Genomic DNA, 18799 nt, shown 5'->3' with positions numbered 1-18799 from the left:
AACAAAAAGTGTAATAATCAGGGAAATAATTAAAAAAAATGTTTAGAAAATAAATATAAGAGAACAAAAGAAAAACATACAATAAAGTAAAACTATTAAAACAACTATGGCTTGTATTAAATGTAATGTCTGATCATACAAATCTTTTGTATTTATAAAAAAGTAATAAAGTAGAACTGCACTAATAATAACAAAATAAAATAATGTTTCTTCAGAGTTATGAATATAGATTACGCAATAAAGTTATTATATATTATAATAATATATTGGGTTTTAAAGGGTTAAAGCAAATGTAATTAAAGATTAATCAATTTTGTTTAAATTTGAGATAAATCCGGTACCACAAGTATATATGTTACAAAATCTGCTGTGATTGGTATATCATGGAGGTTTGTCACCGCATGTCATCAATCCCAGAAGTCTTCACCTCCAAGGGACTCATTATGCAAACAAAGCGGGGCTCCATTACCGCTGGCTGGAGGAGGATTGAAGCCATTATTATGTCATAATGGACTCTCGTAACCTCTCGTTCGCCCAGATTTCAGAGCAACTTTATAAAGTAATAAGTTGAAAACATGGTCATGATGAGGAACTTACTGTGTCTTGAAGAGGAAGAACATTTATTATGTCAGGAGAGTTTCATATTAGTTAAACTTTAGGAAGAAAATGAATTGTAGATTTCTTGTTACTGCAAATAACATGACTTTAAAACTGTTTTCTTGATGATTTATTTGACAGAAGTTTCTTCATCAACAAGCTAGCTTATTGTAGCAACATACATGGTTGACATCGACAGAGATGGTTTGAATCCACGCGACTTCATCAGACAGTAACAGTGAAGGCAACATAAAAGCTAGCTTTAAAGGTCAGCTTAGGTCGCTCAGTACGAAGGCTTGGTACTGGTGGAAGCTTTGTTAGCACGGGTGGCTACACAACAGTTAGCCTGATGCTTTATACACAAAACCTGCAGGCACTTGGTTAGTAGACAGGTTAGCTTAGCTCAGGAGGCTACATTAGCGTGACGCAGCGCTCAACGACAAACTGATCGGGAATCTGCGACAGTGCTTCACGACCCAGCGGAACTTTCTCAAACTGTCCTCGGACGACTTCTGTCCACACTCTTGGGAACGGCGCGAGAAGGACCGCGGGTCACTGGCGGGTCAAGATCAAGTCTGTTGGGAGACATGGAGCACGTCAACCTGGGGAGTCGAGGTCACTTCGAGTCATGAAGGAAGTCACGCCAGCAGTCGCTTCAGCGACACACGATGGTTTGACAGAGAAAGGGTGAAGCTTTGCTGGGTATGAAATCGAGCCCTGAGGTGCACCACTTGTATGTTGCTATTTTTGTAATCGGAAGAATGTTGTTTTATGACTTTGTTAACAGTGCTGCCCTCTACTGGACACCAGCAAGTTTATTTGAGTAGATTATTTTAAATTAACCAGGATGCTGAAAATGATTAATTTACCCAAAATTCAAACTCATTTTCTACTCACGTCGACTAAGGGTTGGGATTGTTTTCAGAGATATCTGTTCATTTTAGAGTTATCGACAAAAATGTTTGTTCATTTTAATGTAGCGACTGGAGCTCAGTTGTCTTCGTCTTCATCTTCGTCCAAAAAAACACTTAAAAACATCAAAATACCTCCATATACTGCTCGACTGTAACATCCATCTTGGATCGAAGCCCCACATGAGAAGAAATGTTATAAAAGAACTTAAACAAGTCTATATTTAAAGATTATTTGTAGCAAAAGCTAAAAGGCTAACATGCTACACAGACAGGAATTACTCTGTAAATATCCAAAAGCTTCCAGTCTACTCTCTAAACTGGAAGAGCTTGTAGGTATTTGGATGTTTTTGTCTTTTTGGACAAAGATGAAGACAAAGACACCTGAGCTCCAGTCGCTACATTAAAATGAACAAACATTTTTCTCTATAATCTAAAACATCCAACATTAGGGTGAGTAGAAAATGTGTCAGTCAGTCGTTAGTCGTCTCAACCCTCCAGGTCATGATGCACTTGTACTGGTGTTGGCGTTGCAGCAACCAGTACAAATTCACCACAACTTTGCAATTTTGCCAAAAGGGTGATTGGATAAGAGCTCCTGGATTAGTAGCAGGGCCTAAAAACGTTTTACTTGAATCTTCAAACTCCAAGAACAGGTTACTAGGTTACGTTACTAGGACCAAAAATGAATAGAGAATAGAATAGAGGCCTTTAACGGTTTTAAACTTCGTCCGCATGACTTTGGAAAAACCTCAAAATAATATAATCCAGCGGGACACTTCGGAATAACTCCTCAGTCTCTAGTCACTTCGAGGGTGGAGAAGGACGGCCTTTGTATCTATCAGGAGGTCCGTGTGTTGGACCTAGGAAGCAGGAGTGAGGGCGGTCCCTAGGCTTGTGGCTGCTTAAACAAAGATTTCATTTCAATCAAGGGGATTTTCTGAACCAAATTCGTGTTATGTGACAATATCTTAGATATTTGATGGATACAGATTTCTCCGGTTTGCTTCGAACTAGGGCGGGACTAACCTCCCACAGGTGGACCAGGACTTTCTGAAGAAATGAGGGCAGCATTGGTCCTCAGAACCAGACTTCTACATACATGGAGGATCGACTGGTGAACTGATGATCTGTTCATCCAGTGTTTGGGGAGGATGGCTGGAGGGCATGAGTGAGTCAGCTGATGGTCATGAAGCACGATGTTTCATGAAATAAAAAACAGATGCGGTGATGATTTCAAATGTGCCAAAGCAAAGGAACACGATGGTGAGGTCAAGGACCGAGGCAGACTCCGGGGCGTGGCAGTGAGAGGTGCGCATGTGTTCACGACTCATCTTGCGGGTCACTTTTATTCAGCTTAAAAAAAAAAGAAAAAAAAAGACAGAAACTCACTAAAAACATTACAGTTTAAATTAGTCCGGGATCAAAGGTCAGCTAGGGTGGTGAGGTTTCCGTCAGGACATGGTGGGGGTCGAAACAAAAGGTTTATAAGATGAACAGAAGCGATGTAGCTGGAGGGGCTGCGGGCAGTGGGTGGAGTTCCTGTGGGTGTTTGTCCGCGTGTCGGTTCACATGATGCTGCAGCACTTACATGGCTGCTTCTCCTTCTTCAGCGCCACCGTTCCCTCTGTCGTCTCGCCGGACGTGTCGCCGTTAGTCGCCGCCTTCGCCTCAGGGTCGGAGGGCGCAGCCGTCTGAGGGACGGCGACCGGCGGCGAAGCCATCGGAATGCTAGGGGGGGGATCTTTAGCCGATCCCGGTGAGGTTTTCCCGTCGGAGTCCTCGATGAGAACCAGCTCGGCCTTCACCGTTCCCTGCAGGCCCAGAACCTTCTTGGTCTCGTCCTCGTCCTCCACGTTCTGGTATCCCATGAACACCATCGTGACGGGGTTCTCCGAGGTGGCTTCTGTGGTATCCGACTGGCTTTCGGGTTTGGCTTCCAGCCCTGGGATCTCTGTGGGGGCCTGGGGCGCCTCCGGACCCGTCTCCTGCTGCTGCACCTCCGTGGTTTGGATAGTTGTGATTGTCGTGACGGTCTGAGACTTTACAGAGGCTTCGTCGGCCTTGTTGATGAGCTCCTCGACCTCCGTGCAGCTGAGCAGGTGGACGCCGTCCTCGCCGTTCATCTCGTGGACCACTGTAAGACACAACCCAGTTCAGGACTGACAACAGGACTTAGCTGAAGTGCCACTCTACAGCCAGACTAGCATCCTTCCAGTCCACCACCACCCATCCCCGATGATGTCACCTTTGCGCTCATCCTCGTAAACTTTGACCCCTTGTTCGGAGAAGTCAACGGGAAGTTTGGTGTGAGAGGACAGAACTCTGGTTTCGCCCGTCACATTGTCCCGCTCTACTTTAATCTCCACCGAGTACATAGCTGGGAGGACGGGGGAGGGTCAGACGTCACAAAGGTTCAACACACACACGTACACACACGCACATTTTTGTGTAAGTGTAAGACACAATTGTTTGGTGTGTGTAGAGATGTGCGACGCATTCATCTGATAAAATGAATGAACTGACATGACGACTAAAGTAGGAAAGACACTTTAATATATGTGGTAAAACTTAATTCTTATCAATATTAACATACACAAAGACAAAGTTGTAGTATTTCTATATATTCAGTACTGAGAGTATGTCCTCCGTAAATGCGTAAATAAATTAAAGTACTTTTAGATCGGAAATAAGGAACAAAAATGAGAGACAAGGAAACAGAAATAGAAACGAGGAAGGAAACCAAGAAACAAGGAAACAAGTTAGGAAATAGGGAAACAAGATAAGAAACAAGATAAGGAAACAGAAATGGAGATGAGGAAGGAAACTACGAAATTGGCTCTGATTATTAACCAGGTTTAACCTCCCAGAGTAACATTTCCTCCACAGAGGAGGGTCTTCAACACCAAAATGCAGTGTGTTAAGCTTGAAGCTAGCAAGTGATATTAGCATTTAGCTTCGTTGATCTGAGATGCAATAGCGATGATGTTGAACGACTCACTCACTCAGGCGGGAACGGACAAACAAACAGATGTTAGAAACAGAGCTCATGATAAAAACACAATCTTCTTTTGTTTCTTGCGAGAATCAAACTTGTCGCAGCCGTAATGAAGCCGGCGGCTCTCGCAAACGTCAATGATGTCACAGCGTCAACGGCTGAACGACGCCTCTCTCCTGACTCACCTCTCCTCATCGCTTCCGATTCTGTCATTTGAGGACTTTTATGAACCTTGACCTCTTCAATGACTCAAGAGGTGGAAGGACGAAGGCACAGAGAGAAAGAGAAAATAGCAAAGACTGAAGGATCACATGACTTGACACATCGGAACACCTGATACTCTACTGTGATATTCGTAAACTAATGTGTCTTAATCAGATTTAATATAATTTCATAATCAGAGTCAGTCCAAGTCTTAATGTAATGAATCCTGCACGGATATTATATATATATATTTTGAGAGACAGCTAGATCCTCCCAGTGGCAATGGCAGGAAGTGTTACCACAGTGGCCATTGGTGGCATGTCTGTGGCGTGTCTCTGGTGTACCCAAGAGCACCTACATTTTGAATCCATACCATTATCGTTCATTATAATTCTCAAACTAAGAAATAATCATTTAAAAAAATAATAATAACAAAAAAAAACCTGGTAAACTGCGCCCTCTATGGGCCAGTCACCACTGCCTGGCAGAATTGAGCAATACACACTGGTGATGAGGATTCGTGGTAAGGGACACTGGATGGATAGTTGGATTTACTGGTCTTCAATGTGCCACGCTCCAAAATCATTGCTATCATACGTGGATCATGCCTAAATATTGGTATGCCCATACCTATAATTGTCACTGAGAATAGTACAATATGTACACTATTTTTGCATTCATATTTATGCTGTGGAACCGATATTAAAAAGTATACAGTACTTACTGTATACTTTTTATTCATCATGACTTCATAGTGGAAGTGACAAAAACACAAGTTTTTCTTAGGGAATGTGGCCCCGCTATTTTTGGCAGGGAGTCAAGGGAGGCGTATCTGAAATCCAAGTAAGTTTCAGGAGACATCAGAGACACGCCACTGGTGGCCTCCTACTGCCACTGATGGCAACATACTGCCACCGATGGCCACATACTGCCACTGATGGCCTCCTACTGCCACTGATGGCAACATACTGCCACCGATGGCCTCCTACTGCCACTGATGGCCATATACTGCCATCGATGGCCACAGACTGTCACCGATGGCCACATACTGCCACTGATGGCCTCCTACTGCCACTGATGGCAACATACTGCCACCGATGGCCTCCTACTGCCACTGATGGCCATATACTGCCACCAATTGCCACATATTGCCACTGATGGCCGCATACTGCCACTGATGGCCTTATACTGCCACCGATGGCAACATATTGCCACTGATGGCCACATATTGCCACATACTGCAAGTGCTGCCACTGGTGGCCACATACCTGCACTGATAGCCACGGACTGCCACTGATGGCCACATACTGCCACTGATGGCCAAGGATGGCCACATACTGCCACTGATGGCCACATACTTTCACCTATGGCCAAATACTGCCACCAATGGCCAAATACTGCCACCGATGGCCACATACTGCCACTGATGGCCAAATACTGCCACCAATTGCCACATATTGCCACTGATGGCCGCATACTGCCACTGATGGCCTTATACTGCCACCGATGGCAACATATTGCCACTGATGGCCACATACTGCCACCAATTGCCACATATTGCCAGTGATGGCCGCATACTGCCACTGATGGCCTTATACTGCCACCGATGGCAACATATTGCCACTGATGGCCACATAGTGCCACATACTGCAAGTGCTGCCACTGGTGGCCACAAAACTGCACTGATAGCCACGGACTGCCACTGATGGCCAAGGATGGCCACATACTGCCACTGATGGCCACATACTTTCACCGATGGGCCACCAATGGCCAAATACTGCCACCGATGGCCAAATACTGCCACCAATGGCCAAATACTGCCACCGATGGCCACATACTGCCACCGATGGCCACATACTTCCACCTATGGCCACATACTGCCACCGATGGCCACATACTTCCACTGATGGCCAAGGATGGCCACATACTGCCACAGATGGCCACATACTGCCACCGATGGCCAAATACTGCCACCGATGGCCACATACTGCCACCGATGGCCACATACTTCCACCTATGGCCACATACTGCCACAGATGGCGACATACTGCCACTGATGGCCAAGGATGGCCACATACTGCCACTGATGGCCACATACTTTCACCGATGGCCAAATACTGCCACCAATGGCCAAATACTGCCACCGATGGCTACATACTGCCACCGATGGCCAAATACTGCCACCGGAGGCCACATACTGCCACCGATGGCCACATACTTCCACCTATGGCCACATACTGCCACTGATGGCCACATACTTTCACCGATGGCCAAATACTGCCACCAATGGCCAAATACTGCCACCGATGGCCACATACTGCCACCGATGGCCACATACTGCCACTGATGGCCGTATACTGCCACTTATGGCCACTGAGGGCCACATACTGCCACTGATGGCCACTGAGGGCCACATACTGCCACTGATGGCCACATACTTCCACCGATGGCAACATACTGCCACCGATGGCCACATACTTCCACCGATGGCCACATACTGCCACCGATGGCCACATACTGCCACCGATGGCCACATACTGCCACTGATGGCCACGTACTGCCACTGATGGCCACATACTGCCACTGATGGCCAATTACTGCCACCGATGGCCAAATACTGCCACCGATGGCCAAATACTGCCACCGATGGCCACATACTGCCACTGATGGCCAATTACTGCCACCGATGGCCAAATACTGCCACCGATGGCCACATACTGCCACTGATGGCCACATACTGCCACCGATGGCCACATACTGCCACTGATGGCCACATACTTCCACCGATGGCAACATACTGCCACCGATGGCCACATACTTCCACCGATGGCCAAATACTGCCACTGATGGCCCCATACTTCCACCGATGGCCAAATACTGCCACCGATGGCCACATACTGCCACTGATGGCCACATACTGCCACTGATGGAAACAGGCTGCCACTGGTGGCCACATACTGCAAGTGATGGCCACATACTGCCACTGGTGGCCACATGGCTGCCCCTGTGAGGATCTCGATGCTGCTAAATCTTTTTGTATTAATAAATATTTCCTTATCTGACTACATCTCCAGGACCGGAGTCTCACCTTCAACTACCTGACCTGTCAGTGCAGGTCGTTCCTGCTGACGTGGGCTGTGACCTTTGATCTCTATAGCTGATCAGAGGTAAAGAGTGAGAGAAGAGACAGTAACACAGAAGAGTAATAGACAAAGAGATACTCTCACGTACCTTTGACTGACGCTGTCGACACCTGTGAACAAACAAGCGGAACTCTTACACACAATTAAAGCTGAATATCCAACACAACATGAATCTATAAACACAATTCCTGTGTGTGGTTGTGTGTCCTCTTACTTTAGTGTGTGTGGTGACACTCTCACTCACACCCCCAGTCTCCAGAGTCATCAGTTCCTTCTCCAACCTGCAACATGAATGAAAGGTTCATTTGTTGCCACATATTTAGTGGGTGACTGAACCCTGTGGCACCTGTTGATGGCGTCCTCCAGAGACTTGGTCTTGGCTGCATCTTGTTCCAGTTGGCTCCTCACCTCGTCCTGCTCGGGTCCAGCAGATGGCGCTCCATCCAGCAGCCAGCGTTCCCTCAGAGCCTTCGACTATACTCGCAAAAACATTATTTGTCACCCACAGTCAAAGGTCTTTAAGTAATAAACACAAAGTCAATTTGTGGAATTTAGTGTCTTATAATGGCCAACAGGTTTGTCGGGTCCTATCATTGGTGCTCTTACTTGTTTGCGGACCAAGCTAAATTGTCAGCCGCAATAAGGCTGTGTCCCATTTCTACCCCTTCTCCTCCCCCTTTGTCTTACCCCTCTAACACGAGTGTTAAGGGCTAATGTTAAAAATATTTGACTGAAAAACGGGACAACCCTTAGCCCTCGCTACGTCGTCAATAGTTGCTGCTGACTGAATGCTACGTCGGCAGAAGCAACAGCGAACATGTCAGCAATAACAACAGTGACGTGCTCACAATAATCAATACCAGGGATGATTGTAAGCGTTGTTTTTTACGAGAATATAATCTTAATTACGTTTGGTTGGAGGTCTTTAAGGTTCCGATGCTTGATATTTGTATTTTTAACAGACACCATTGAAAACGCGTGCACGCTACAGATTAGCATCGTAGCGTTTTAGCCAGTTGTGGATGACTTCATCGTTAGCCAAAACAGTTTCGTGATTAGCACACGCTTGCTTTGTTGTCGAAACACAATTGGATCAATCAAACAGACGAGCGCGGATCACGTTACGGAACATTCTCCAGCAGACGGGGCTCACTTTCCCGCCAGATTAGCTTCGAGGACAAACTTTCTCTGAATGCGTCACGTGATCCAACCGTTAAAAATACTTGTGTTGATTTTGAGACAGCAGCTGTGAGTCGCTACATTTCTGACGTTCCTCCTTTAAAACCGGCAGATATTTATAATCTGCAGCTGCTCACGCACGGCCAGACACACAAGGCCTCACCTCTGGACGTCCAGATAAACACGCCGAGCTGCAGGATCTGTCCTCAAATTGAGTAAAAGTAACAAATTGTCACCGACCTCAACATGAAGTCGTTCTTTTAATGTATGTAATGTCTGGTTTGCAAGACGATGTAACGTCTGCCTCCTCAATCTTGACCTGTACCATGTCCACTTCATGGACTTCATGACGTGTGTAGTTGTTTCATGGTTCATGTGTGTTAGTCAAGTCTGCATTAGTTAAAGCTATAGTTCACCAAAAATTCAAATTGCACTCATTTTCTCCTAACCCTCATGTCGACTAAGAGTTAAGAGAGAGTCATCTGTTCTTTTTAGAGTTATAGACAAAAATGTTTGTTCATTTTAGTGTAGCGACTGGTCAGCAGTGGCGGCAGGTGAAAAGTATTCTAGGCTGGGCTCTTTTCCAGTTGTCCTTTGCACCGGGACATAATCGATACTTTCTACCAACTCATCCCAAACTGACACAAAGACACTGAAAATAAAAATTATTTAAACTCATCAAATTTAAATGCGAGGTAATGACATAATGCGAACGTTAACTTTAATGTACTGCAACAATCGGGGCCGCTTTTCCAGCGCCCCGCTCTTCAAAGAAGCGATATAACAAATGAGATCTTCTGCCAAAAAACAACTTAATATAAAGACTTTCTGAAAGATTCTTCTCATGTTGAAGTTTCAATCCAAGATGGACGTTACAGTCGAGCAGTATGGAGGTATTTGGATGTTTTTAAGTGTCTTTTTGGACGAAGATGAAGATGAAGACAACTGAGCTCCAGTCGCTACATTAAAATGAACAAACATTTTTGTCTATAACTCTAAAAAGAACATATTACTCTGAAAAGAATCCAAACATTAGTCGACATGAGGGCGAGTAGAAAATGAGTTTGTAACAATAACAAATCTTTGTGTTCTCCGTGTTTAAACACACATTTAAATCATGTTTTATCAAAACTTTAAAAGGAAAATGTTGTATTAGCAGCAGCTTTTCACAATAAAAGCCCCGGGACTTGCTGCAGAAAACGTTGGAACTCCTGTTGTGTTATCAGTTTTATCTTGATCTTTAAAGTATATACTTTATTGAATATTGTTTTGATTGTTTAAGCGCTTTGTGACCCTGGTCTGGAAAAGCACTATATAAATAAAAATTACTTACTTACTATTATGTCCCCTGAGGTTCAGGGGTCCAAACCTCTTTTTTCTTAACAGACCTGTTTAATGTCGACAATATAGTCAAAGAACGACCTTCAGGTAATAACAGAAACGAATGTTGTCTGGAGTCACAGAGTAACAAACTTCAGACAAAATACCGTAATAATATCATTATTCAATAATAATCTCACAGTAAGAATCAAGAAAGTTAAATTCTATGAATTACTTTTTTCTTTCTGCGTCTCCGGACCGACTAGATTCCTACAGACGACTTTAACGAGGCTGAATGAGAGTTCCTATAGGTCAGGGGTCGCCGACCTTTTTTGTTCACCGTGGCCTGGTTTAATGGTCGGCAGTACATCACGGAGCGAACCTTCAGGTCAAAAGTTTTCATCGGTTCACAGGTTGTTGACCAGGAAACTTGACTAAAACGAGCGTCTTGAGGAGAAAATATAAACTTTTATTCCGGACCGATGGTTTCACAAGATTACCTTGAGATGCTGCAGAGCTCGTCTGTCGTCCTCCAACTGTCGCCTCTTGTTCTCGACCTCCGTCTGCCACTTCCTCTTCTCCTGCGGCATCACAACAAACGCCGTTAATGGCCGACCGGATACAAACCGGTGGCGTTAATGCACCGAAAGTGATGGATGTGAACTCTTTGTAGCGTGAAACATTGTCTCCACGAGAAAAAAAAAGAAGAGAAAAAGCCTCAGAAACAGAAAAGTGAACCGACTTTAGACCAGAAAACGATGAGTCACGCGTGAGTCGAGTCGCAAACATGGACTTCGGACGGGACGTGACGCGGTCATCGACCGGCCGGAGAGACGGATGAAAGACGGACGAAAACCCAGCGTCGTTCGTCCGCCGACGAGTCACGAGTTTATAGACAACGAGGATGTTTAAAGAGCCCGGAGACGTCGCCATAAATACGGATATTGTCAGGATGTTTAAAAATATCAGGATATTTGGATTCAGGGGGAAAATATTTTTACAACAGTTTTGAGGTTTATTTTGGACACGATAAGATTTTAATACGAAATAACTCACATTACAAGTGAAAATACAATAATCATTGTTGTAGCAACACATATGTATTTTAGTTTACACCTTTTTTTAATGTAGTTGTACTCGTTGCCATGACAACAAGACATGACAAGGGGTTGAACTGAGTCAGAAAAAAAGGTAAATAAGGAGAAACTGGAAGATATTGAGGCTTTGTGTAAAATTAAAAAGGAATTAGAATTTTAAAATAAAGTTTTGAATGCTATGATAACAAAATTATTGCTTTTATTATCATTCAAACGAAGTTAAGAACAGGCAACATTGATAAGATTCCTTAAAAATCGCAGAAAGATGTTTTAAATAAACCATAGAAATTGTATTTTTAATTTTTATTTCCTTTAGTAAAACCTTTTTTAGCAATGTAAATGTCTTTTTAAGCATTTAAAGTGTTTTTAAATCGACACAATGCAACATAATTTGTTTATTAATATATTTATTTAAAATTTTGAACAGACAATAATTGCACAATAAAACTCAAGTCTCACACAAGTTCATGCTGTTGCAATAACCCTGTTCTGACAGGAGGGGGAGCCTAAAAAAAACATGTTCAATCTTCTGTCTGTTAAATGTCTTATCTTTTGTCTTTCTTGATGGAGTTAAAAAACACGAATCAAATCGTTGGCCATGTAGAAACAAATGAAAATAATAATAATAGTAATAATTATAGTGTAACAATAATATTAAAAGGAAAATTATTTTAAATTATATTTTCAATCAAATAGAAAAGAGAAACAAAAAGAATGTTAAACATGTGGAAATGATACATAAGTTAGAACATAGTGTTTAGAAGACATATGTTACAACCAAAACAGAGTAAGAAACCAAATGTAAATGTGTTTATTACATTTTTTTTAAATGAAAAATGTAACGTAAAACTAAAATAACAAGCTGTTCAAGGCTGTTGTTGGTTTGAGGGAAGAGAGGAGGGTTTTTATCACGACCTCTCAGTGAAGCAGCACATGGATCGATACGTGCATTAGTGATTTATCACCGCAGACCATTACATACATGTGCGAGATCATGTGGTGTGTGAGTGTGTGTGTGTGTGTGTGTGTGTGGGGTGTGTGTGAGACTCACTGCGATCAGCTGCAGTCGATCCTGCTGCTCGGCAACTTCACTCGTCCTGACACACACAGACATTTCCCATCAACAACAATTTTTTAAAACTGGACCAGAGCGACTCTCAGGTGTGGCCCCGCCGCCGTTCTCCTGTCTGCCACTAGGTGGAGTCCCCTGGACCATGAGGTCATCTCATGGGGGGGGGGTTTGGCTTCAGGGCTGCAACATCGGGTCTCGTGTTTCAGCCCCGATGAAGGAAATACCGCAGGAGGACGGAAGTTACGACGGTTCTTCAGGAACCGGTCGAGAGGAGGCAACGAAGAACCTGCAGAGACCAGGCGGGCGTGTCTGAGGAAACAGATGTTATCTGGAGCTTCATCTGGTGATGGAGAGAAGACAGATCCTTCTAGAGGGTTCATGACCATCCAGGGGCGTGTCCCGCTGACAGCGACTCCACTGGAGGGATGGAGCTAATGCTAATGCTAGCACGACGGAGGCGCGACGTCGCTAACAATTGTTACACAGCAGGACGTCGTCTGCATATAGAGAAACTGTGAAGTGATTCATGAAGAACATAATGTATATAGTTTTAACTTCACGACTAACAGAAGAAAATAAAATATATAGTTTTAACTTCACAACTATCAGAAGAAAATAATATATATAGTTTTAACTTCACAACTAACAGAAGAAAATAATATATATAGTTTTAACTTCACAACTAACAGAAGAAAATAATATATATAGTTTTAACTTCACAACTAACAGAAGAAAATAATATATATAGTTTTAACTTCACGACTAACAGAAGAAAATAAAATATATAGTTTTAACTTCACAACTATCAGAAGAAAATAATATATATAGTTTTAACTTCACAACTAACAGAAGAAAATAAAATATATAGTTTTAACTTCACAACTATCAGAAGAAAATAATATATATAGTTTTAACTTCACAACTAACAGAAGAAAATAATATATATAGTTTTAACTTCACGACTAACAGAAGAAAATAAAATATATATTTTTAACTTCACGACTAACAGAATAAAATAATATTTTTAGTTTTAACTTCACAACTAACAGAAGAAAATAAAATATATAGTTTTAACTTCACGACTAACAGAAGAAAATAATATATATAGTTTTAACTTCACGACTAACAGAATAAAATAAAATATATATTTTTAACTTCACGACTAACAGAAGAAAATAAAATATATATTTTTAACTTCACAACTAACAGAAGAAAATAAAATATATATTGCTAACTTCACAACTATCAGAAGAAAATAATATATATAGTTTTAACTTCACAACTATCAGAAGAAAATAATATATATAGTTTTAACTTCACAACTAACAGAAGAAAATAATATATATAGTTTTAACTTCACAACTATCAGAAGAAAATAATATATATAGTTTTAACTTCACAACTATCAGAAGAAAATAATATATATAGTTTTAACTTCACAACTATCAGAAGAAAATAATATATATAGTTTTAACTTCACAACTAACAGAAGAAAATAATATATATTTTTAACTTCACGACTAACAGAAGAAAATAAAATATATAGTTATAACTTCACAACTATCAGAAGAAAATAATATATATAGTTTTAACTTCACAACTATCAGAAGAAAATAATATATATAGTTTTAACTTCACAACTATCAGAAGAAAATAAAATAAATATTTTTAACTTCACAACTATCAGAAGAAAATAATATTTATAGTTTTAACTTCACAACTATCAGAAGACAATAATATATATAGTTTTAACTTCACAACTAACAGAAGAAAATAATATATATAGTTTTAACTTCACAACTATCAGAAGACAATAATATATATAGTTTTAACTTCACAACTAACAGAAGAAAATAATATATATAGTTTTAACTTCACAACTATCAGAAGAAAATAATATATATAGTTTTAACTTCACAACTATCAGAAGAAAATAATATATATAGTTTTAACTTCACAACTATCAGAAGAAAATAATATATATAGTTTTAACTTCACAACTAACAGAATAAAACAAAATATATAGTTTTAACTTCACAACTAATAGAATAAAATAAAATATTTTTTTAACTTCACAACTAACAGAAGAAAATAAAATATATATTTTTAACTTCACAACCAACGGAATAAAATAAAATATATATTTTTAACTTCACAACTAACAGAATAAAATAAAATATATATTTCTAACTTCACAACTAACAGAATAAAATAAAATATATATTTCTAACTTCACAACTAACAGAATAAAATAAAATATATATTTTTAACTTCACAACCAACGGAATAAAATAAAATATATATTTTTAACTTCACAACTAACAGAATAAAATAAAATATATATTTCTAACTTCACAACTAACAGAATAAAATAAAATATATATTTCTAACTTCACAACTAACAGAATAAAATAAAATATATATTTTTAACTTCACAACCAACGGAATAAAATAAAATATATATTTTTAACTTTACAACTAACAGAAGAAAATAAAATGTATATTTTTAACTTCACAATCAACGGAATAAAATAAAATATATATTTTTAACTTCACAACCAACGGAATAAAATAAAATATATATTTCTAACTTCACAACTAACAGAAGAAAATAAAATGTGTTTCTAAACTCAACATCTACTACATGCTAATGGCTACATTCAGTAAATCCCACGACGTGAGGAAGAATTCAGCTGCAGAGTTTGATTGACAGCTCACGGCTCTGCACTTTGACTGACAGCAGGGAAAGTGTGTTTTCAGCGGCTTGTGTCAGCTGAGCGTCGGGAGAAGGTCTGGCATGGTTGAGATGTTTGACATGATTGGTCCTCAGTGACTCCTGTGTCCGGCGTCACATGACCACGTCCGCTCAGGACTGACCGACGGTGAACGTCTGCAGATGAGACTCTGGACTCGCTCACAGCGGTGCTGCCGCTCCAGGACCGGGTCGGGTGGACCGGCTGCTGTTGTGTTCGCAGCCACTGAGTTGAGCTTGCATTTTGCTGGTTTTGTGTTAGAGCTCGAACTCAAAGGATCCTGGACAAAGCTGCTGTCCGTCTCCATGGAGACCACTGTCAACTGCAGGGCATCTGAGGGGGGAAAGCCTGCGAGGCTGAGCCCGACTGGGAACCGGTTCTCTCTGGAGGAGACCCCGCAGGAAACCTTCGAGGAAGATGATTCCGAACACAAACTCTCGTTCAAAAATCTGTCCTTTTGCTTTTGTTCGCCTGAGAAGACGAGAGTTGATCGAACCGATTCAGGTCAACTTTATCTTTCAAGCAAACCTGATAAACTAATGATCAACTCTGGTCTCATGTAGTAAATGTTCTCCAAGACACAGTAAGTTCCTCATCATGACCATGTTTTCAACTCATTACTTTATAAAGTTGCTCTGAAATCTGGGCGAACGAGAGGTTACGAGAGTCCATTATGACGTCATAATGGCTTCACTCCTACTCCAGCCGGATGTAATCATGTCCGCTTTGTTTATATAACGAGTCCCTTGAAGGTGGATACTTCCAGGATTGATGACGCGCGTTGACAAACCTTCACGTTTGACCGATCACAGCAGAGTGGGTGTGGTTATGGTCAACAAGATTTCATCTCCAGAAAGTGTTTTCAGTGGGCGGAGCTTAAGATCATTTTCTAATGTCAATATTTCAATGAAAAGAGAGTCACTGCAAGTCATCAATCCCGGAAGTCTCCGTCTCCAAGGGGCTCGTTGTATAAACAAAGCGGGGCGTGATTACAGCTGGCTGGAGGAGGAGTGAAGCCATTATTACGTCATAATGGACTCTCGTAACCTCTCGTTCGCCCAGATTTCAGAGCAACTTTATAAAGTAATTAGTTGAAAACATGGTCATGATGAGAAACTTACTGCGTCTTGAGGAGAAGAACATTTACTACATGTTATTAATGGAATTTAAACTGTAACTAGGGCCACAGAAAATACATCCATGGGACCCCATGTGGCCCCAAAGCCATACTTTTTCCGAATGCAAATACATGCTAAAATATAATAAGGGTTATTTAGCAAAGATAGCAACTACTGCAGATCGTAACCGTCGGTGTAAATCATCACAGAGATAAAAGCTTCGTACTTGTGAAAATCAATTAAACAGAAAAACAAACATTTGTTGAGAGCATTTTGAGCGAATTATTGTTTTTTCCATCCGTGGACCAGAGACAGAGACACACCCTTCACAGGATCATCCACCCCAGAGACCATCAGGTCCTTTTGAAGTATCCTTGTCAAGTGTCCTTGTGAAGCATACTTTTTAAGTATCTTTGTTAAGTGTCCTTGTCAAGTATCCTTGTGAAGTATACTTTTTAAGTATCCTTGTTAAGTGTCCTTATGAAGTATACTTGTTAAGTATCCTTGTTAAGTGTCCTTGTGAAGTATACTTGTTAAGTATCCTTGTTAAGTGTCCTTGTGAAGTATACTTGTTAAGTATCCTTGTTAAGTGTCCTTGTGAAGTATACTTGTTAAGTGTCCTTGTCAAGTATCCTTATGAAGTAAACTTTTTAAGTATCCTTGTTAAGTGTCCTTATGAAGTATACTTGTTAAGTATCCTTGTTAAGTGTCCTTGTGAAGTATACTTGTTAAGTATCCTTGTTAAGTGTCCTTGTCAAGTATCCTTGTGAAGTTTACTTGTTAACTATCCTTGTTAAGTGTCCTTGTGAAGCATACTTTTTAAGTATCTTTGTTAAGTGTCCTTGTCAAGTATCCTTGTGAAGTATACTTTTTAAGTATCCTTGTTAAGTGTCCTTATGAAGTATACTTGTTAAGTATCCTTGTTAAGTGTCCTTGTGAAGTATACTTGTAAAGTATCCTTGTTAAGTGTCCTTGTGAAGTATACTTGTTAAGTATCCTTGTTAAGTGTCCTTGTGAAGTATACTTTTTAAGTGTCCTTGTCAAGTATCCTTGTGAAGTATACTTTTTAAGTATCCTTGTTAAGTGTCCTTATGAAGTATACTTGTTAAGTATCCTTGTTAAGTGTCCTTGTGAAGTATACTTGTTAAGTATCCTTGTGAAGTGTCCTTGTCAAGTATCCTTGTGAAGTATACTTGTTAACTATCCTTGTTAAGTGTCCTTGTGAAGTATCCCTGTCAAGTATCCTTGTTAAGTGTCCTTGTCAAGTATCCCTGTCAAGTATCCTTGTGAAGTATACTTGTTAAGTATCCTTGTTAAGTGTCCTTATGAAGTATACTTGTTAAGTATCCTTGTTAAGTGTCCTTATGAAGTATACTTGTTAAGTATCCTTGTTAAGTGTCCTTGTCAAGTATCCTTGTGAAGTATACTTGTTAAGTGTCCTTGTCAAGTATCCTTGTGAAGTATACTTGTTAAGTATCCTCGTCAAGTGTCCTTGTTAAGTATCCTTGTTAAGTGTCCTTGTTAAGTGTCCTTGTTAAGTATACTTGTGAAGTATAATTGTCAAGTGTCCTTGTCAAGTATCCTTGTCAAGTGTCCTTGTCAAGTATCCTTGTAGTGTCCTCGGGCCGGCGACTACAACCCCTTTCACAATAAAAGACCCCATGTGTTTTAAACGTCACGAAATTGAACTTGTTAATCATTTTTAAACGTTTACATGGAGAACCATCAATGAAATATACATGAACCCCTGAAGGTGCTTGAAGAACAAATGAACCCCCCAACAATAAAGTCATTTTCACAAAGATTTTTCACCATTTTTTTTTTGGCCTTAAACCACATTTGCAGCTGGATGGTGGACACGGTGAGGACAGAGCTGGACTGTATCGATAGTAAATCAGGAGCCTCGTGGCAGCAAAACCGATCGATACGCAATTAAAAAAAAGGGGTCCATTGATGGGAGGGTCCAGACGCTGGAGCCTACACGCCTTCACACACGGACTCACACAAGCGACTACACAACACCGCCTTCGCCATTGACCCCCCCCCCCCCCCCCCCCCCATTGCGTGTGTGTGTGTGTGTGTGAAGGTGTGATTTTTTGTGCAACAAAAGCGTCTGACTCAGCGTCCGCGTGCGCGGATGCGGCAGCGGTGACGACGACGCCGCAGCTGACGTCATCACAACCCGCCGCAACATGATCCAGAAAAAACCCATAAAAGAATAAGAAGAAGTGGAATTAAAAAAAAAAAAAAAAGAGAAACCAAAAGTACTTACTCCATCTCTGACAGATCCTCCGTGTGCTCCGCTCCGATCATCTGATCCCGGACCAGAGACACGCCCACCGGGGTGCGATGGAGAGGAGAGACTTTCACAATAAGAGCCTCTGCATCAGGACCAGCCTGAGTGTTT

The 18799-nt window shown here is 41.1% G+C and overlaps 1 protein-coding gene across 4 annotated transcripts; it reads right to left on the bottom strand.

Annotated features, from left to right (window-relative positions):
• Positions 1-711: 711 nt before the first annotated feature.
• palm1a (paralemmin 1a) lies at positions 712-18729 on the bottom strand. Of its 4 annotated transcripts, XM_087783354.1 has the most exons (10): positions 18665-18729; positions 12501-12546; positions 10853-10933; positions 8200-8327; positions 8068-8134; positions 7942-7963; positions 7799-7867; positions 4692-4754; positions 3757-3888; positions 712-3645 (listed from the first exon to the last, which is right to left on the bottom strand). In XM_087783354.1, exons 1-10 carry the CDS (start codon positions 18703-18705, stop codon positions 3077-3079), a joined length of 1218 nt encoding a protein of 405 aa, XP_087639480.1. In that variant the 5' UTR covers positions 18706-18729; the 3' UTR covers positions 712-3076. The 4 variants fall into 4 exon arrangements, with proteins under 4 accessions (XP_087639480.1, XP_087639481.1, XP_087639483.1 ...); XM_087783355.1 differs by lacking the exon at positions 3757-3888; XM_087783357.1 differs by lacking the exons at positions 3757-3888; positions 4692-4754.
• Between the last annotated feature and the right edge of the window lie 70 nt (positions 18730-18799).

Source organism: Callionymus lyra, chromosome 2 (genome assembly GCF_982586985.1).
Source record: "Callionymus lyra chromosome 2, fCalLyr1.hap1.1, whole genome shotgun sequence".
NCBI classification, from domain to species: domain Eukaryota; kingdom Metazoa; phylum Chordata; class Actinopteri; order Syngnathiformes; family Callionymidae; genus Callionymus; species Callionymus lyra.
The sequence above is the reverse complement of the archived record's forward strand: the minus strand, read 5'-3'. Positions and strand labels throughout refer to the sequence as shown.